Genomic DNA, 22,410 nt, shown 5'->3' on the forward strand with positions numbered 1-22,410 from the left:
AAAAAAATAATTGTGATTGTAGAAAATTAATTACAATTAGTAAAAATTAATTGTAATTGTAGAAAATTAATTGCAATTAGTAAAAAACTAAAAACTAATTATAATTAGTAATAAATAATTACAATTAGTAATAAATAATTACAATTAGCATAAAGTAAAAACTAATTATAATTATTAAAAATTAATTGAAATTAGTTAAAATTTACCGCAATTAGTATAAAAATGAATTACCTACAATTAGCAAAAATTAATTAGAATCACTAAAAATTAATTGTAAGAAAATAAGATTAATTGCGAGAAAGAAAAAATAAGAGAGAATCGAAAATTATTTTTGAGGGGAAAATGTTAATAATGCTAATAATAGTAATTAAATAAAAATAAATAAATTAATTTAGAACGCAAACGCCTCGAATGACAGGAAAAAGAGGATCGTGATGATTGTCCCGAATCCGATAATAAATGATTTAGTGAAAGTGAAAGTGAATTTCGACGACAGAGTCGAAAGATGAGCAGCCTTCAAGTTCCGGAGCTTCGGCTTCCGGCAAATGATGGCAGCGGCGGGGGTGGAGGAGGGGGAGAAGGAAGTGCCGCCGGCACCGGTCATAACACCATAAAAGGTTTAGTTCCTCTTCTATTGGTTCCACCAAGCAGTATTCCGAGGAGACGACATTCTTGGATTTGCGGGTGAGTCCGGAAAAAAGAGACTGCAGAAAAAATAATTCGAAAGATCTTTTTTTTTTTAACAAAATTATTGCCAAATAAATTTTGTTTATTATGTGCATTTTTTATAACAAATTTTGTTTGACTAATCTAAATTAAATAAATTTTTCTGCTCTTTAATTAATTTGTTAAAAAATTATGATTAAGAAATAGGAAATATATACCCATTTTATGCATGAATTTTTATTTTTCAATAACAATATTGTTGACAAACTCATTTTTTTCCTTGGGGAAAAAAACATTACATATTCCCGTTTCTTAATATTTTTGTAGAAAATTTTCAATTTTCATAAGAAAATAATTTACATAATTTCTATTTCTTAATTACAATTGTTTTTAATAAAATTCAAAGTTTTTTAAAAATAAAGGAAAAAAATGTTTATAAATTCTATTCGTCAATTACAAATTTTAATTGAAAATGAAAATTATTTTGAATTTTTATAAAATAAAGGAAAAAATTTTACTTAAAAAAATGTTCTGTTACATTTATTTACGAATTTCTTTAATTGTAAAATTATTCAAAAACATCAATAGCTTGCTTTTTAAATAAATATTTAATTATTATAATTTTTTCATAGGAATTAAGATTTTCAAAAATTTTAAATTCAAATTTTTTTGAAATTAAACAACTTTAAAAATATTGCTATAAAAAATGAAGATATCAATTGCTCCGAGTCTTCGACTCGGAAAAAATTCATTTTTAAAACAATTTTTATTAAAAAATTCTACAAGAATTCAATTATTTAAATAAAAATGTAAATTATTTATTAAATAATTAAATGTTTCTTAAAATTTGAATAATTTAAATAATTGAATTCATTTTTCAAGAAATTCGATTAAAATTGTTTTAAAAATAATTGAAATTCTGCGACGAGTTTTATTATTTATGAAAATAATTCAATTATTGAAAAGAAACTTTAAAAAAATTTTTAAATAATTGAATTCCTGTGAAATTTTTATTATTTATGAAACAATTAAATGTTTGCGTACAATTTTTTTAATTTTTTTTTTTAATTAATTGTTTTCTTTTCGGTAGTTTTATTAAAATAGTAGAGATATTGAAAATTATGCAAATGAGGAAAATTTTTGAAAATAATTGAATTTTGAAGAAGAATTTTATTTTTTATAAAGATAATTGGGATTTTTACGAGAAGTTTTACTCAAAAAAATGTTCTGTTACATTTATTTACGAATTTCTTTAATTGTAAAATTACTCGAAAACATCAATTACTTTTTTTTAAAATAAATGTTTAATTATTATTATTTTTACACAGAAATATTAAGACATTAAAAAATTTCAAATTCCAACCTTTTTGAAATTAAACAACTAAAAATATTGTTACTATCACTTCTTCAAAATTATTTTCTTCATTTCAATTCAATTATTATTTTCTAGAATTTTTAATTATTTTTTATGAAAATAAAATTGAATTATTACGAAGAAATTTATAAAAAAATTTGTAAAAATTGAATTCCTGTGAAATTTTTATTATTTATGAAAATAATTAAATGTTTGCGTACAATTTTTATTAAAAATTTTTTTAAATAATTAAATTCTTTTTGGGAAATTTTATTAAAATAGTAGATATTAAAAATCATTGAAATGAGAAAAATTTTTGAAAATAATTGAAATTAGGACAAGAATTTTATTGACATTTTTGAAAATAATTGAACTTTGGGGAAGAATTTTTTTATTTATAAAGATAATTGGGATTTTGACGAGAATTTTTTTTAAATTTTGAATATAATAGAATTTTATAAGAAGAATTTTATTACTTTTGAAAATAATTAAATTTCTGCAATTATTGGTAATTTCTCCAAAATTGAATTTTTTTAGTGTTTTCAACAAAAATTTGAAATCAAAATTTTTAAATTCTATTATTTAAAAAATTGCTAATATAATTTTAAAATGTAAGAAAAAAGTTAGCCGCGCGCTTTAGCGCGCGAATTGTTGCTGGTACATAATAAAAAGCCAAAAAATACATTTCTTCTATTTTTTAAAGAATGAAAAATTGTGACAATTTTTCAATAACAATATTTTTGTTCCCGGAGAATATGCGCGCATTTCATCAAATTTTTGTGAATATAGAATTCAAGTGATAAAGTTACGGTTTTGGTACGGCAGAGATTTTGGCTTGTCCCGTCAGCCGTTACTACTTACGTCGAGTGGAAATTCAACTTTACATTTATTATAGTTATATATATACACAAGAGGCGAATGTCTAGTTTTTCAAAGAGACGAAAAATTCTTAACTTTAACTTTGAGAAGTTTTAAAATTATTTTTCCACTTTCGCAATGCATCAAATAATACTCTTTTCGCAAAGAAAATATATGGTAGTAAATATATATTTATAATTTTATATACACATATTTGTATATAAGAGTGTATACGAAGGTTTACATATATACGGAAGCGTAGAAATGAATATTATTTAGAGATTTGTTCGCTATGACTTTTATGTGACGCATGAACACTGAAAAAGTTTTCATGAAAAATAAGGTTCATTAACCTCGTGCACGGGGGAACGTGCTGGAAATTTTAAAAGTTCCCGTACTTGTTCAATTTATGTACATCTATATATGTATGAAATACAATATATAAGAAAAATAGTTTTACGAATAAAAAAATATGTACCAATAATTTTTTTATGCCACCTTTCAGTAAATGGTAGAATTCTTTCAATTGTACCTACAGCAAAATTCGTTTTGGTTTCCTTTTTTATTATAAAACTCAAGTCTTTAGCGAAGTGAGAAAAAGTTGCTTTGTGCTACTTTTATTAGTCTATAATTTAAAAGAACATTCTTTAAGTATACTAAAAAGAGACTTGTAAAACAACTGTGTTATTATTTTTAAATTATATCATTAATACAATCATTGAAGATTGACATTATTCATTAAAATTTTTTCATTCAATTTTATTTGTATATTTCAAAATTATTTGAATAATAAATATTTATAAAATTTATTTTAAAGATAAACTTAAGTTTAATGGTTTCTAGTATATTTAACGAAATTTTTATACAATTCTTCACAATAATTCAATTACTTTCACTATAATAATAACATTTTTCATAGAACTACAATTATTTAAAAAAAATTTTGATAAAATTCTAAACAAAAATTCAATTATTTTCATAAAATGAAAATAATTAATAAAAATAATAATGAAAATGAAAATTCGATTAGTTTTAACTCATCGAAGAATTTAAATTATTTTTATAATACTATTTTATATTAATTAATTGAAAAATTCAATTATCTTAACAAATAAAATTTTCCAAAAGAATTCAATTATATTTAAAATAAAATATCCATAATAATTTATTATATATTTCGAAAAAATTAATTATTTAAAACAATGTTTATAAAATTCTTATGAAGAATTCAATAATTTTCACAAAAATAACAAAATTTTTCACAGAAATTCAATTCTTTTTAAACATTCTAAAAAAATTTTTCGCAGGACGTGATTCAATTATTTTTATAAATAATAAAATTCTTCTCAGTAATTCAATTATTTTTGAAAATTTTAATAAAACTCTTAACAACTATTTAATTATTTTCATAAATAATAAAATTCATCGAAGAATTTGAATTATTTAAAATAAAATTTTCATAATATTTATTATATTATTTCGAAAAAATTAATTATTTAAAGCAATGTTTATAAAATTGTTATAAAGAATTCAATTATTTTTAAAAATAACAAAATTTTTCACAGAAATTCAATACTTCTAAAACATTTAAAAAAAATTTTCGCAATAATTCAATTTAATAATAATTAATTAAATATTTAATAATAATTAATAATTTTATTTATTTATTCATTGATACATGTTTTCAGATGGTTTATTTAATGTTTCCTGATGAATAAATATTTCTTTGGAAAAATTAATATAGCCATTAACCACAGCCGAATGCAAGCAAGCAATCTTTTTTGCGGCATTTTTGTAATAAATACAAAAAGTCGAACAACAAATTTTTAAATGAAGTATTGTCCATCTAAAAATTTGCTTGGCTGCAACTGCAAATTTTTTCTGTCAATCTCGAACAGTACAGTTTGAAGAAAAATTTTAATTCCGATTTTATGGCGTAAAAGTAAAATAAATAATAATATAAATAAAATGTGGCTTTTTTACCCTATTGTACTTCTAATTAATTAATTAGAATTAGAATTATTATGAGAATAATTTGGGATATTTAGAATTTGGAACCAAGAACAATACATTCGAGGAGAAAATGAACAACAATAAATTGTTGGTCTAAATATATATAGACGCTGATTATTCATTGTATAGCTGGGGAAATAGAATACGGAATTAATTGTGATTCGAAGGAGCGTGTATATTTTAATACTTTAAGGAAAGTTTTCTTAATGGGCTATGTTTAAAAGGACCAACTTATATATATATACACTCTCACACTAAAGGATATATTCTGTTTGGAGCACTTTAATGGAGTTGAAATTTCGTTTAAGAACTATTACCTTAGCAACCGCAGAAGACCTCAGAATATTTAAGTACGATTGCTATTCATCGATGACCTAATTGAAACTCATTTAAACTTTTCTATATAAATTTAAATTTATGCCATCTTTCGCATTTATTTCTTTTTTTCTCTCTCTCTGTCTTGTTATTTTCTTTCTTTCATTTCTTTTTTGTTTCATTAAAATTTGCAACAATGTTGTGAGATTTCAACTTTCTATAATTATGTTTCGGGGTGAAATTGAATTGTATTGTCGGTGAGAAAATGTTCGATATTTTGAATAATAATTAATGAAACGAGAGAATTTTTATTGGAAAAAAAGTTGATTTTGCATTTAATTATTTCTTGTTACAGTCATTAAATTTTCTGTTTGGAACGTTTTAATAATTATTTTTGTTTTTTTTCTTCGTTATTTACTATTTATTACTTAATAATTATTATTTGTTTATCATTTTTTATTTGTTATTAATTACTAAATTTTTTTTTGTTATTTATTCATGAATTTGTTTTTGTCGAGTAAAAAATCTCGATAATTATTGAATCTGATTTTTATTAGTTTATTATTATTATTATTATTAAATTTATTGAAATTATTTAAACAGTTGTTAAAAAATATTATTTGTTTTTTAAAAATAACATTTTTTGTAAGACAAAACGCACCTGTTACGTTTGAAATGATATGATAAGAATTGCCTTCAACTCGTGTGAGTGTATAAATATATAAACACGTTTCAAATACCATTTGTTTTCTTTTTTTTCTTTCCTTTTTTTTTAGCAAAAGCTTACCAGATTGAAATGCACATTATCAAATAAGAAAAAAAGAACAGGGGACAAAGATAAATGGTGTTTTTAAAATGCACAATGACGTTGTTTAAATCTTACACGCTTCTTTTACACTTTGTTTTCAAGTTATTAATTTTTTCTCAAGTGTCAAATCGCAGCGCGTGAATATAAAATAATTTTTATTAATTCCAATATAAATAATAATTTGTAATAATTGTGAAATTAATAATTATTAATTAATTATTACTTGACTATTTATAATGAATTATTAGTAATTAAATTATTATTAATTAATAAGTAAGTGAATTTTTATTAATTATTATTAATCGAGTTGAATTAATTATTAGTAACTAAAAAAAATTATTATTAATTATTATTGAATGAATTGTTATTAATTAAAGGGATTTAGAACTAAATTATTTAATCGATTTCTGATAAATTTCTCTGTTTGGCATTTTAAATATAAATGAAATAAAAAAACGAGCGAAGCAAAAAAAAAGGAAGTAGAAAAAAAATGTTGATATTGAACAAAACAATATTTGAATTTCAAATTATAGTTGCGCGAGAGCAACAATGAAATGAAACTAATCGTTTAGACTGTCGTTTTCATTTATATAACGATGCTCGTTGAATGTTGATAAGAAATTCTTTGTCAAAATTACTTGAATGGACACATGTGTTGGCAAGTAAATGGTCCAATTCAAAGACACTCAAGAGGGAAATGATTCTGTTTTACAAGACAGTTTTCTCAGTAGTATATAGTTATAAATCTTTATATAAATATATCTCAGGAGTGTGCTTTCAATCTTTGCGGGGTAGTTTATTTTATTTCTTTTATTATTTATTCAAATTTTATTTCTTCACTTTCTCTTTTATTTATTAATTTTTCATTTTTATTTGTTTCCTTTACTTTTTTTTATTTCTTTCTTCATTTATTTATATATCCTTTTTTATTTATTTAGTCATTTTTAAATTATTTATTTCTTTTTATTCCCTTCTTTATAATTATTTAATAATTTTTATTTTTCCTTTATTTTTATTTCCTTTTTTATTATTTAGTAATTTTTATTTTTTTTCTTTCTTTATTTGTATTTCCTTTTCTGATTATTTAGTAATTTTTATTTATTTATTTCTTTATTTATTTTTGTTTCCTTCTTTATTTATTTGGTAATTTTTATTTATTAATTTATATTTGTTATTAATTTTTATTTGTTTCTTTATCTTTATTTATTAGTTTTTATTTCTTTATTTGTTAATTAACGTTTATTAGTTTCTACATTTTTTATCTATTTCCGCAATTATTTATCTATTTCTGTAATCATTTATCATAAATTTTTGCCTCCTTCCTTTATTTATTTATTATTTTTTATTAATTTCCTTATTTGTTAATTTCTATTTATTTATGTCTATTTTTATTTCTTAATATTTTATTTTATCCCTTATTTTATTTTCTGTTTTCTTATTTTCCCTCTTTATTTATTTATTAACTTTTATTTATTCATATTTTTTCTTCATTTTTTCCTTATTTAGTTTTTCAAATATTTTTTATTTTTCTTTTTATTTTGCTTTTTAATTTTTTTCCTCTATATTTTTTGTTTATTTATCATTGATCCTCATTTGTTTATTTAATGTATAAATATTTACGTTTTGTGTGTGTTTATACGTATTAACGAAAAGTTGTCATAAAATAATTGCCAATTAATAAACAAGACACGTATTCGCAATCGTTTCTCACCCATTTTGAGTGCAACATCTAAAAATGACACACACGTTGTCTACTAAAGTTGATTATTTACAGCCACTCAAAATATAACACCCAGTGTCTACAACGTAGGTGGTTCCGTTTGATAACTATCCCAGTCGTCGAGTGTCCTATAATTTTCACATTATTGCAAATTTTTCTTTCATTGTCTGTTAAAAGTCAGTATTAAACTGAATAAAATTTATTTTATTTAAATTCAAATAATTTATAATTATGTAATAATAATAACAATTATAATAATAATTTATAAAATAAAAATCCAGATTGAAAATTTTCGTTAAAAAAATTAATAAGAAGAAAAGTTTCTGTAGAAAATTTTTTCTTACTGTAAAATAATAAGAAAAAAAAATTTAAGGAACTGTGCGAAAAATTTGGATAATTGTGAATGAGAAAATTCAGACGAGTGTTTATGAAAAAAAATTTTAATTTAACTCTAACTTTAATATAGGAATGAATGGAAAATGAATGAAAGGAGAATGCGGATTATTCATCTTAAATATAAGAAGAGAGGACATTGTCTTAAATACTTGATTTTAGATGAAAGTTTGTGCTAATTTAACTTTCCTGAATTTTTTTTAATTCATAAGGATAGGAGATTTTTTTTTTTTTTTTTGAAAGAGTAAAAATTATAATTGATGAGATGCAAAATTTTGGTGAAAACCAAAATTATAGACGATTTGTATATTTGGATAAACTTTTTGACAAATATATGTTACAAACTGTAATTACGATATTATTTTGAATAACAAAGTTTCTCTTGTTTTGTTACAGGTGAGTCACCTTATTACTGTTTTTGTCCCTTCCACACGTGTAAGTAACTCTATAGCTATTCTTGCTTTAATATCATTGCAACTCCTATTGTTCTTCATTTCAAGTTTCCACTGTGGAATATCTTCAGTTGGACTCCTCTCTCATTTATGCTAATACGAATGCTATTGTTTAGTCGAGCATTAACCTGCGATAATAACGTTATACAAAGTAAAAGAAAGAGAGAGAGAGAGAGAGAAAAAGACAAATTTTACTGTTTTTTGGTTTTTTGTATTTTTATATTTTTGTTTTTGCTTTAGTTTATAATTTTAGACTTTTTTTACACATTTTTCCTTTATTTTTCTTTTCTATTTGTTTTTTTATTTTTAAGCTTCTTGTTACTACTTTTTGTCTTATTTTTATGGTTTTTTACATTTTTGTTTTTGCTTTGTTTGCCTATTTTTTTTTTTGTTGCTTTCTTTCTTTTTTTATTCTTTATTTTAACTTTCTTTTTGCTCTTTTCCTCTTCTTTTATTTTCTTTTCTGCTTCCTTTTTGGTTCTGTATTTTCTCATTTTTCTTTATTTATATTTTTATTTTTCTGTACTTGATTTTCTTTTTGCTTCCTTTCGCTCTTTTTTCTCTTTTTTTGTTTTACTTTTTTTATTTCTGTTTTGTTTTTTTATTTTCCTTTTTGCTTTCTTTACGTTCTTTTTTCTATTTTGCTTCCTTTTCTCTTTTTTTCTCATTTTTCTGTCTTATTGTTTTTTGTACTTTTTTATTTTGTTTTCTTTTTCTATTTTATAGTTTTTCCCTTTCTTATTTTTATTTATTTATTTATTTCATTTTTACGGGCTTGAAGCCCTTTTGTACATTGTACTTAACAAAGTATTTAACAAATTATAATAACAATAAAAATTTATAATATGATAACAATTATAATTGCGCGCGAATAAACGATTTAGTTTTCGAAAGTGTTAACTATTCGTAATGAGGCTTTAAATTTATCCAGAGGCATAGCAAAAAAATCAAGCTGTTTACTTAATGTGTTCGCTTCTCGACAAATCCTATTTATAGGAGAGTTTTCACCATACACTGTTCTATGGTGCCTCAACTTAAACAGAGATATATTTCTCAATGATTTAGTTGGTGCAGAGAAATTAATATATGACAAAAGTTCGGAACAATTTACAATTCCATGAATTACTTTATATAAAAACAGTAAATCGTTAAATATAAACCTCGAAGATAGAGTGGGAGTATCAAGAACTTTTCTAAGTTCACTGTAATCATGGCTATAACGGTCATATAGAATGTGTAACTTCCATGCAGCGAATCGCAAAAATCTATTTTGGATTTTCTCGTATCTATCAAGATGATCCTGATAGTAAGGAGCACAGACAACAGATGCAAACAACAACGCCGGCCTTACAAGTGAAAAAAACAAAGATTTAATGGCATGAATGTTATTAAACGTAGTAATATTTCTTGTGACAAAACCAAAACTTCTCAATGCCTTTTCGGATGAATCAGAGTAGTGGCTCTGGAAACTGATATTCGACTGAAGAGTAACTCCCAGGTCTCGAACACTTGATAGTCTTGTTAGTGGAGTGTTATGAATTTCATAATAAAATATCTGTGGTGAAGTTGACTTTAAGAAAGTTATGACTGAACATTTGTTAATATTTAACAGAAGTTTATTTAAGATAGACCATTTTACTAATCTCTTTATATCATCTTGAAGGCCAGCCGAGTTTTCCTGTGATTTTATTACTTTGAATAATTTTAGGTCATCAGCAAATAAGGATTTAAAAGAATAGTAAAATATTTCAGAAATATCATTAATAAAAATTAAGAAAAGAAGAGGACCAAGGTTCGATCCCTGGGGCACTCCCGAAGTGGGAATAAAAGTTGTCGAAAGGTTTTGATCGACACGCACCATAACTCTCTGTTAGCAAAGTATGATATAAACCAGCTTTGAAGGTCATGGGAAAACCCCATAGCTCCGAGCTTTGTCACAAGAATACCATGGTCAACCTTATCAAAAGCTTTAGAAAAATCTGTGTAAACAGTATCCACATTTTTATTTTGTTTTTTCTATTTAATTTTTGCTTTCCTTATGTTCTTTTCTCTCATTTTTCTTTCCTTTTGTATTTTGTTTTCTTTTTCTGTTTTATTATTTATTATTCCTTTCTTTTTGTTCTCCTATTTTTCTATTCTTTTTCTTATAATTTATCTTTTGCTTTCTTTTCGTTTTTTTCTCATTTTTCTGTTTCTTTGTTTTTTATTTTTTTATATTTTGTTTTCTTTTTTTTTATTTCTCACTATTTGTTGTGTTTTTGCATTTAATGTTTGCTTTCTTTACGTTCTTTTTTTTTCATTTTTCTTTATTTTTTTTATTTTTTTGTATTTTGTTTTCTTTTTCTGTTTTATTATTTATATTATTCCTTTCTTTTTGTTCTTCTATTTTTCTATTCTTTTACTTATAATTTCCCTTTTGATTTCTTTTCGTTCTTTTTTCTCATTTTTCTGTTTCTTTGTTTTTCATTTTTTTGTAGCTTGTTTTGTTCTTTTATTTTTGTTTTATTAATTATTTATTTCTTTCTCTTTGTTTTTCTATTTTTCTTTCTTTTTATTTTTATGTATATTTTGTTCTCAATTTTTTTGTCTCTGTTTTTCTTTTTGTTTTCGTTTTGCTTACTTTTCGTTCTGAATTCTTCTTTCGGTTTTATTTCTGCTTCTTTTTGTTCTACATTATCTTTTGTTTTTCTTTTTATTTGTTTTTTCATTTTGTTTTTAATTTTTTTTTTGTTTCTCCTTTTGTTCTTAATTTTTCTTTCTGTTTTCTTTTCGTTCTTCTTTTTATTTTTCTATCTTTTTTGTCCCTTTTTTCTTTCTCTCAAATTGTCTTTTGATGTCAAATGACAAATGTAAAAATGGTTTTTTTCTTCCATTTTTTTTCTTATCTCTTTAAGGAAAATCTTTTCGTAATTAAGAAAATGGGTCGCACTTTTTTCTCCCTCAAAAAAAAAACGAGAAGGTTCTTGGCAAATGACTACAGCATTTGATATTTATCACTGTCAGTGAAATTATCGGCTAATTTTAAAGTTTTTGCACACGAGTTTTCTTAATTACTCTCTCTGATATACATATTTGATCGAGATTAATTTTTTTTGTACTTTATTGAGAAATCAGTTTTTAAAAAAAATTAAATTAAGCAATTTTCAATAATTTTTTTTTTTTTTAAGAAAAAGTTATTATCAAACTCTTGTTTTCTTGTTCTTTGAAAGGAAGAGAGGTTTTTCAAAACTTTTTTAATACTTTCTTTGAAAAGAAGAAGAAGAAGAAGAAGAAAATTTTCGTTTCTGATGGTTAACTCGCTCGTGAAAACAGTTTCAATTTTGATGGGTGTCAATAACGTATGCAGATTGAAAGAACAAAGTTTATTTTTCGGCAAAGCGAATATTAATATCAAGTTGTCTAATGCATCTTTTACGATCGAAAAGTTACCAACGAACATTGTTGTATATAGTGGGAGAGAGAGAGAGAAAGAGGGAGAATGTACGGAAAAACTTTTCTTAGTCTGTAAAATAACTTTGTCCTAAACTTGCACTTTAGAAGCTCTCCTCTCTCATAGCTTCTTGCATGAACACCATTTCAAAATATTCAACTTATAGAACCTCTATAAGCAAACTTTAATAATCTTCCACAGAATATGAAAACTTTAATAGTTTAAAGTTTACACGCATTGTAAAATTACTGTAAAGAATTTCAAAATATTATTCTATTTTTATTTTTTCTGCTTTATTTCTTTTCTATTTTCCTTTTTTGTCCCAATTTTGCTTTTGCTTCATTTGTTTTCTATTTTCTTCTTTTTGTCCCTATTTTGCTTTATTCTTACTTTTTTTCGGCTTCATAAAAATAAGAATGTAAAAAAATTTTTTTTAAAGAAATCTTATACACATTTGCATATTTCTTATTCTCGTAAAAAGTAAGGAAAAAAAGATTGACTCCTAATATTACTAGAGAGCACATCTCATCTTTCAAAAAAAATAATAACTAGGTCAAACTATGTCGGCCTCTGTCATAAAAGATGTTGACGATTATGGGTTCAAAAGTTAAGCAAAGCAAATGCTGAAAGAACTTTTCTGTAACTATTATGACTCCAAGAATAATATCTGCAATTTTTTCCCCTCCTTCCCCGAAAAAATGGTTGTTTATTTTTAGTTGAGTTTCAAAAAGGGAAAAACTATTGTCAAGTCATTTGAAATTTAAAACATTTTTTTTAATGTGCTTACTGTGCTAGTGCGATAGTACAAGTTATTATTTGCCCTCCTTATTTACTTGCGGAAATTTTTGGAGAAAAAAATAAATTTTACTTTTGAGAGAAGGAAATTTTAAATTTTGGGAAAAAGTCATTTTTACTTTTTAGACAAAAAAATTTTTCCTTTCGAGACAAAATAATGTAAAAGAATGAACAAAGAATGTTGTACTTTTGAGACAAAGAAATTTTTACTTAAAAAAATAAAAATAATAATAATAATAATTCCCACTTTTGATAAACAAAAAACTTGAAAAAATAAAAACAAGAAAAATTTTTCACTAAAAATAAAATGACATCCTGACAAAAAATAATTCTAGTTCCTCTTTTTCAAAATTACAATAATTGAGGCCTGAAAAGAAATGCAAGAGCAAAAGTATCGATTTCAAACGTCACGAATTCCCTTAAATTCAACTCCTCTCCCCAAATCACGAGAGAAGGAGAGAGCGAGAGAGAGAGAGAGAGAGAGAGAGAGAAGCGACCGCCAAAACGGGTGTATATATCAAGGACAATTTTCCCAAAATTCGGGGCCATCCGATTTCATTGTTGTTGTATATGTATAGACATAGATCAGGCAATACAAACAAAAATCTTGGCTTTACCATTCCTTGAGACTAAAAAAAAAAAAAGAAAAAAAAAGCTTTAAGTTTAATATATAGTTTCATAAAATCAGATCACGTTCGGGAGTGAAGGAGAATGTATCAAATAGATAATAAGAAAAGATAACAGCATTATATAGATCTTGAAATCAAAATTCTTTTTTTTATATATTCTAGGGACTCATATTATAACAATTCAGACAAGTTCTTAATCAACTTTAATTATCGCTGATAAATTTTCTCATTTTATGTGATTTTCGCCTTTTTATATTTTTATTTTTTATATTATGTACTTTTATTATATTATTCTGTACTATTTATTTTTTTAATATATTTTTATTATAGTTTTTTTTAGATTTTTTATTGTAAATTCACTTTCAGATTATGTCAAAATAATTAAATTTTTTGTGAATTATTCAATTAGTCAAATTTGACAAGTTTTTTAGTTATTTTTTTCTACCAATAATTAGTCGTATTGTTTAGGAAATTAGTTACATTTAACTAAAATAATTTGTTATTTTCTACTTAGAATTAGTAATTTTCTATACAAATAGTTAGATACTTTTACTAATAATTAGTTATTTTCTACTACTTAATTTAAAGAAAGAAGAATTAAATATTTGAGTAACCATAAAAAGGGAATAAATAAATAAGGGAAATATTCATTCAAAATAAATATAAGAAGAAACAAACAAACTTAAAGAGAAACGTAAATGAAAATTTTAAAAAAGTGTAAGTAATATAAAAAAATAAAACAAGGTAAAAAGTCCGTTTGAAATTTTTAAAATTAAAAAAGAAAAAAAGCAAAAAAAATTGACGAAGAATGTAAAAAATGTAGACAAACGTAGAGAAAAATTTAAAAATTATAGAAAAAGTAAATAAATCTAAAAAAGTGTAACAAATGTAAATAAATCTTTAAGAAAAGTAACAGAAAGTGTAAAAATGTAAAAAAATAAAAAAAAAACGGTTTGGAATTTTCGAAAATAGAAATGAAGAAAAGAAAAAAAAATTAACGACGAATGTAAAAAATGTAGAAAAATGTAAACGAAAAATTTAAAAATTATAGAAAAAGTAAATAAATATAAAAAAGTGTAAAAAATGTATATAAATCTTTAAAAAAAGTGACTGAAAGTGAAAAAATGTAAAATAATTTTTAAAAAAATAAAAAAAAAATTGTTTACAATTTTTAAAAATAGAAAAGGAAAAAGGAAAAAAATTGACAAAGAATGTAAAAAATGTAGAAAAACGTAAAAGAAAAATTTAAAAGTGTAGAGAAAAAGTAAATTTTAAAAAAAGTGTAAGAAAGTGTAAAAAATGTAAATAAATCTTTTAAAAAAGTGTAAAAATGTAAAAAAATGCTAAAAAAATGTGTAAGTGTAAAAAAAATAGTAAAAAAATAAGAGTTTAAAATTTTTGAAAATATTTTCTTATTCATACATTATGATAATATGATTAACATGAATGAAGATACAAAAAATTGCACTTAATTTTTATGTATCGAAAATTGTCTCAACTTTATTCTGGCCCACACCTCGAGAGCGTAGTTTCGCCATTAATACTTTTACCAACTGGAATACGTGAAGAGAATTTTCGAAAGGGCAAAAAAAGGGGATTTGTTAAATTAGTACTACATTCAAATGTAAGTCGTACCTCTGGGGAATTTTATACTGTCAGGGTTTAGTTAAACTAGACTCATCAAAGTCACGGTGTAATTACTCCGGAAGAATCAACTTTTCGATATAAATAATATAATGGGGAATCGAATTAATCAATAGCTGATCACTGAATTTAATTTCTATTACTACGAATAATAATATTTACTATGAATTAATTATAAAGTAATTAATAAATTTTAAAAATATTAATATAATAATAACACTAATAATAATAACACTAATAATAATAATATTAATAACAATAATAATAAGAATAAATATAATAATAATAATGTTAATAATAAATAAATTATAAATAATTAATTAATTATAAATTTCACAGAAGTAAAGGTTCTTTTTGTCAAAAGAAAAAAAGATATTTTTTTAAAAATATTAATTTAAATATAATTTAATGAAAATATTTCAAAAAATACTATTTTTACAAAAAATATACACTTAGTTGTCGGTAAATATTTTATATGGAAAACGTTAGTTTTTGATATACATTATTGTACCTATTTTGTTACGTTTGAGGCGCTTAATGGAAAAAAGATACTGATTATGTAAATAAAAATAGATCTACGTCATTTAAATGAATAAAAAGTGTACAAACACATATAAATATATAATGTATGAAAAGTATTGGTGAAAAAAAGACGCTGTCGTTCTTGAAGAATTGAAATTCGAAAAAAGCACGTTTCTCGAATATTCTTTAGAATTTTATTATACATATTCCGTTTTTCAGGCGAAGAAGAAATGACAAAAAAAATATATTGTTTAATCTCTTTTGAAACAAACAAATTATTAAAGGCAAAAAATATTTTTATGTTGATTGTATTTTTATTTATTTTTATTATTTTTATTCTTTTAAAATTCTTATTAAAAAATTATACTTAAAAAATTTTATTTAAAAAAAAATTACTGCTTGAATATTTTCTGAAACGTAAAAGACAAGAATTATTATAATTTTTTATTGTTGTTGTTTTTGTTAAAAAAATTATATTTAATAATATTTATTGGCTCCATCCAACCAGATAAATGAAGTGAAAAAGAAAAATTAATATCTACACTTTATAAATAGTCATTTTTTTGTCCCCCCTCTCCCTTTTCTTGCTTGGGAGATAAATTTTTGCACAACTGCTCATTTTTTTTGTCGCATAATTTACAAAAGTTGGTGTGGAGGTAATTTAAAATAAGTCAAGAAGCTCTTTATTAAATGGCTTAATTTTAAACTTATTAATCGGACTTTAGAAAGAATCTAATTAAAACAAGTAAAGTTTAGAGAGTCAAAAAAGTTATTAAAACTTCTTCCACAAAATATGTATATTATAAAGATTTTATAAAAAGAAAATAATTTTTTTCCTATAATGGAAAATTGAAAACATTTTTCTCTTTTCATCAATTGGAAATAAAGACGATAAAAAAAATTCTATTTTATTGCTTATAAAATTTTCGTTCTCGTAAAAATATTTTTATTTCTTTACTATTGTATTTCGGTTATAAACGTTTCGCAAATAAAATTCTTTTTTTTAATTTTATTAAGCTATTTCTTTCTTTTGCTGTTTAGTAAGAAATTTTTAGTTTGATATGTTTTTTAGAATGAGTTATTTTTTCATTTAATATTTAAATAAATATTATCTACTTAATTTTACTTTAATAGTTAAAAATTATTATTTAATATTTATTTTATCACTTAATATTTAATTAATATCTAGTAATAATTTATAATTGATTATAAAATTAATGAGAATAATCACTTGTTTTTTAATTTTTTCTTTTTGCAAAACATTTAGCAAGAATTTTACTGAAATAATTAATTTTTTTTAACAATTACAGAGTCAAATTTGACTATTTATAGTAATTTCTTTTCACCAAAATTTTTTAAAACTAATAATTACTTGTTTATTAACTCTTCCAATTTTTTTGGAAATAAATTTCCATTTTTAACTCTTCTATTTTTTCTGCCAAAAAGTTACTTCTTTTTTAACTCTTTTATTTTTTTTTGCAGAAAAATTGCTTGTTTTTTAACTCTTTAATTTTTATTGCAAAAAAAGGATTTTTTTAAACTTTTTTATTTCTCTTTTGCAAAACCATTACTTATTTTTAACTCTATTTTTATTCTATTTTTTTACTCTATTTTTTTTGCAAAAAAAAAAATAGAACAGTTAAAATTTTTAATTTTCCTAGTAAATTAAAAATTTCTATAGAATTCACTTGATTTTAAAATTCACATTTTTTTTCATTTAAAACTTTCACGAAAAAATATATTAATATTTATAAAAAATCAACGTGCAAAAAAATTGCTTGTTTTTTAACTCTTTTATTTTTTTTGCAAGAAAATTACTGTTTTTTTGACTCTTCAATTTTTTTTACAAAAAAAGGGTTTGTTTTTTAACTTTTTTATTTTTCTTTTGCAAAACCATTATTTGTTTTTAACTGTTCTATTTTTTTTTTTGCAAAAAAATAGAACAGTTCAAAAATAAGTAATGATTTTGCAAAAGAAATTACTTGTTTTTCAATTTATTTTTTTTTCTGTAACAAAAATTAATTCGAATTTCAGAGAGAGAATTACTCTTAAATGAAGACGATTTCTCTCTCTTAATCTTTCTCAATATTAGATTGGACGAATTGCAGTCAACTTGGCAAAATTTACATCTTACAAATTGAAGTTTAGTAAAGAGGTGCTCAAAGAGAGAAGGAGAGAGTGAGAGAGAGGCAAGTTCATATATCTTTGTTTATCCTAAATTGCAGGATCGCGTGCAGACGGGCATTACTACCGCGTGTAAGCACGATTGAGCTTTTATAGGTCAAGTTCCTTTACTTACGAGGGCATGGCCGAGCCCTAGACCTAGGATTTGATTCATGTTCACGATAAACTTTTTGCATATTCTATACTCATCTAAATTTCCCTCCCCTTTTTTTCCAAATAAAATGCTTTCAAAAAAAAAAATGTTCCAATGCAGCGATATCTCGAAAACGACAGACAGAGAGGGAGAGAGAATGATGGATGGATCGTCTTTGTAGCTAATATATGTATGTACATATATTATAAACTATTTATAAAGTTTTTCCTGAACTGAAAATTATCCATTTCACTTCCAAACAAAACTATATCGTTTAAAAAAAGAAGTTTATTTTTAAATCAATATTCTCATAAACAGTTTTGTCGAGATTAATTTCTTTTTCGAAATGTGACACAAATTCAGAAATGTTTCTTTATTTTCTCTATTTCTCTCTTTCTCTCTATTTTATTTTCTTCCCACGATTTCATATTCTTTGTTCTATTTTCGTTAATTAAGTTTTTCAACTTGATTTCGCTTGTGAGAGAATTTTTAATGCCGTCTAGATGGCAGTTTAGTGAACTATTTTGGCGCAAAATTCAAAAAAGAAAAATTCAAATAATACAGGCTTCGCACTCATCTACTAAAACCTACTATTTACTACTTTTTTACGTTATGCTACTATTTGGGTACTTTTTTAGATTTCAGCCACTAAGAACTACTATTTCTGTTTTTTTTTTTTTTTGAGAATTTCCAATACTTTAAATAGTTTAAATTCGATAATACTAGAAATCAAAAACCTATTTTCAAAAATTATAATCAAATTCTTGAAAACTTTCGAAAAAATCAATTATTTAACAAAAATTGTTATACAATTCTTCACAATAATTCAATTACTTTTACTAATAATAACATTTTTCATAAAAATTTAATTATTTAAAATTTTTTTTTATAAAATTCTAAGCAAAAATTTAATTATTTTCATAAGTAATAAAACACATTGAAGAATTTAAATATTATTTTATACCTATACTATTTTATATTTAATTAATCGAAAAATGCAATTATCTTAACAAATAAAATTTTCCAAAAGAATTCAATTATATTTAAAATAAAATATTCATAACATTTATTATATATTTCGAAAAAATTAATTATTTAAAACAACTTCTACAAAATTCTTATGAAGAATTCAATTCTTTTTACAAAAGTAACAAAATTTTTCGCAGAAATTCAATTCTTCTAAAACATTGTAATAAAATTTTTTCCAATAATTTGATTTTTTTCATAAATAATAAAATTCTTCTCAGGAATTCAATTATTTTTAAAAATTTTAATAAAATTCTTTGTAAAATTCAATTATTTTCATAAATAATAAAATTCATAGCAGGATTGCAATTATTTTTACTTTACAGGAATTGCTAAAAAATGTAATTATTAAAAATTTAATTTCAGTTCCTCGAAAAAATCAATTATTTAAAAAAATGTTTTTTAAAGTTCTTTGGAAGAATTTAGTTATTTACAAAAATATTAGAATTTTTTACAGGAATTCAATTATTTAAAAATATTTTTATAAAATTGTTCAAAAGAAATCAATTATTTTTAATACAATTTTAATATAATTTTTTTGAAATAATTTAATTATTCTTTTAGATTTCAATTATTTTAAATCTAATAAAATCGTTAGTAAGAATTCAATTATTTTCATAAATAGTAAAATGTTTTTTAGGAATTCAATTATTTTCAAAAAAATTTAATAAATACCACACAGACAATTAATTATTGTCAAAAATTTTAGAAGAATTCTTTGTAAAATTTAATTATTTTTAAAGTGTTCGCAATTGAATGATTTTCAATATCTTTTTTATTTTCATAAAATTTCCAAACAGAATTCAATGGGCTGGATGCTATAAGGTGTTACGCGCCATGTTAAGTGAATGGCGCATAACACATATAGCATCCAGCCCCTAAATTATTTAAAAAATTGTTTGTAAAAATCTTCGTAAGAATTCAATTCTTTTCATGAATAATAAAAATTTTCCATGAATTCAATTATTTACATTATAATTTACATAAAATTAGTCGAAAGAAATCAATTATTTAAAATTTTTTATAAAATTCTTCCCAAGAATTAAATTATTTTTATAAATATTTAAATTCTTTCATGAATAATAAAATTCGTTGCTGGAATTCAATTTATTAGGATAGGATAAGAAAGAAGTAAATAGTTTTGATGAAATTTAGGAAAAAGTCAGGAAAATAAAATATAGAATGAAATTTTTGTCAGTTTTGTGAATAAGTGTCTAAAACGAGTTTTTTTAGTCGTAAAGTTTAATTTTTCAATAGCTACTTTTTTACTACTTTTTGCTGTTTATTTAACATTAATTATCGAGCGCGAAGTCTGTTAATAGTAATATTAATATTAATAATATATAATTAATAAGTAAGTAAATAAATTAATATGTAAGTAAATAAATTACAATTAAATATAATATAATAATAGTTAATAAATAAATAATATCTGGATGAAAAAAGTAAATACGCTGTTTTGCAGAATATTTACTTAAATTCATGTAGAAATTCTTAATTTCCCTAGAAAATTAAAAATTTCTATAGAATTTTTTCACTCGATTTTAGAATTTACATTTATTTTTTTTCCATTTAAAATTTTAACGAAAAAATATATTAATATTTATAAAAAATCAACGTGTGTTAAATTTTCCCGACATAAATAAACGAAAGGCGATAACGTAAAAGGCAATAAATATTGAAACTTGGGAATAATAAATGAAGTGTCTTAAGGCTTTTGCTGGTGGCGGAAAATCTGGAGAAACGAGGGAGATAAGGATAAAGTGGATTTTAAAAAGATTGGGTATAATTTTCACCAGGTAACAAGGAAAAAAAGAGAAAAGAGAGAGAGAAAAAGAGAGGAATAAAATTATAGAGAACTTTTTTTTTTTTTTTTTTAAGTGTGTTAAATACAGGAACAGGGCTATTTGCGTACAGGAAGGGGGGAGTAGAAGAGGAGAGAGGGAGAAATCTGCACAGTTTTCGGTGACGGTCGATACAAAACTTGAGTAACGACGTGTTTCACATGAACCACTCGTGGTCTCCTGTGTTCATCTCGTACTTTTAGAAGACCTTGCGAGGAGCTTATAGCTAGAAAGAGAGATATGGATCCTCTCAAGCACGTGACATAAAAAAAGAAGAGAATTTTTCAAGAAGAAAAAAGAAAAGAAAGAGCTTTTCCCACTTTTGCCCACTTCACACTTCGCTCTTTATATCCTATTAAACATTTAATTTTTCTAATTACGAGAAACTGTGTAAAAAGTACTTAATTTTTTTTAAGCCTCTCTCCTCTTAAAATTTATATTATTAGAACAAGTATAAAAAAAAATTTCTTTCTTTTATGATTACTTTAAAGATAATTACCAGAGAAGGAAATAAAATTTTTGAAAAATGGATAAATAAATGATGATAAGCAATGGCTTATCATACCATTTTTTAAATTTTATTTCGTTCTCTGGTAATTTTTTAGTTTTCTGCTGAATTTCAATTCATGCCGGTCAATAATAAATAAATATTTATATTAAATTTATTTATTATTTTTTTATTATTATTTATTTAATTACTATTTTTACTTCCTCATAGAGGAAGTATTTATTATTTGTGGACGTCCACATGAAAAGGGCCCATTTTGGTACTATTGGAGTTATCTATATGGGCGTATTCCTGGCAAATATTGGAAAATTTTGAATGGTCTTAGAACTTTTTTGGTTGAAAATTCGCTGAGTTACGAAATTTCAAAGTTTAGAACGCCACAAACCTCATTTCGAGAAAAACGGAATTAAAGATTGCGATACAAACTAATTGTTGTATTTTTGGTTCTTCTCGGAAGTTATTCATAGATAAGAATTGTTTCCAGTTCAGGGCACCTTGAAGATAAAAAACCAACAGGTTTTAAATTTTTAAAAACATCCCCCCCTCTTAATTTTGAAAATACGAAAAACCGACAATATGGGCCCTTTTCATGTGGACGTCCACATTTATTATTTTATTTATTATCTAAACAAGTAACAATTCGCGTGCGACTAACTTTTTACTCACTTTTTAAAATAAAATTAAAAATTTTTAAAATAATACAACGTAAAAATTGTTATTCAAATTTAATTTCATAAAAATATAATATGAATTGGAATATAGTTTTAATATTATTATAACTACAATAATCATATTCTCTAAATCTCAGGGATCACAGTTCGTCCCCTTTTTCCCCTATTCCCCTTTTTTCCCCTATTTTTTCCCCTTAAAAAAAATAAATCCCCTAAATCCCCTTAATTCAAATATTTTCTCCCCTATTCCCCTTTTTTCAGTAATTTTTTTTTTTGAAAAGTAAAAATTATGATTTAATAATTTTTTTTTAAAGATTTTACAGGGTGTTTAGCGTTCAGGAAAGTCAGGGACATTTTTATAAATTTAATAAGAAAGTTAAAATTTTTTGTGAATTTAAAAATTTTGTAATCTAACAAGACTAAATTGGTTTTTATTACTATTTGT

General features: G+C 23.1%; 1 protein-coding gene across 1 annotated transcript in view; it reads left to right on the top strand.

Annotated features, from left to right (window-relative positions):
• Nucleotides 1-395: 395 nt before the first annotated feature.
• Nucleotides 396-22,410, top strand: part of LOC122499040 (cAMP-specific 3',5'-cyclic phosphodiesterase, isoforms N/G) — a 340,358-nt gene continuing 318,343 nt past the window's right edge. The window contains exon 1 of the mRNA XM_043607091.1: nt 396-684. Within this exon, the coding sequence (XP_043463026.1) occupies nt 506-684 (179 nt within the window). The 5' untranslated portion in view covers nt 396-505. The remainder of the gene's footprint in view (nt 685-22,410) is intronic.

The sequence above is a fragment of the Leptopilina heterotoma genome, unplaced genomic scaffold (genome assembly GCF_015476425.1).
Source record: "Leptopilina heterotoma isolate Lh14 unplaced genomic scaffold, ASM1547642v1 Lhet_163, whole genome shotgun sequence".
Classification (NCBI taxonomy): Eukaryota; Metazoa; Arthropoda; class Insecta; order Hymenoptera; family Figitidae; genus Leptopilina; species Leptopilina heterotoma.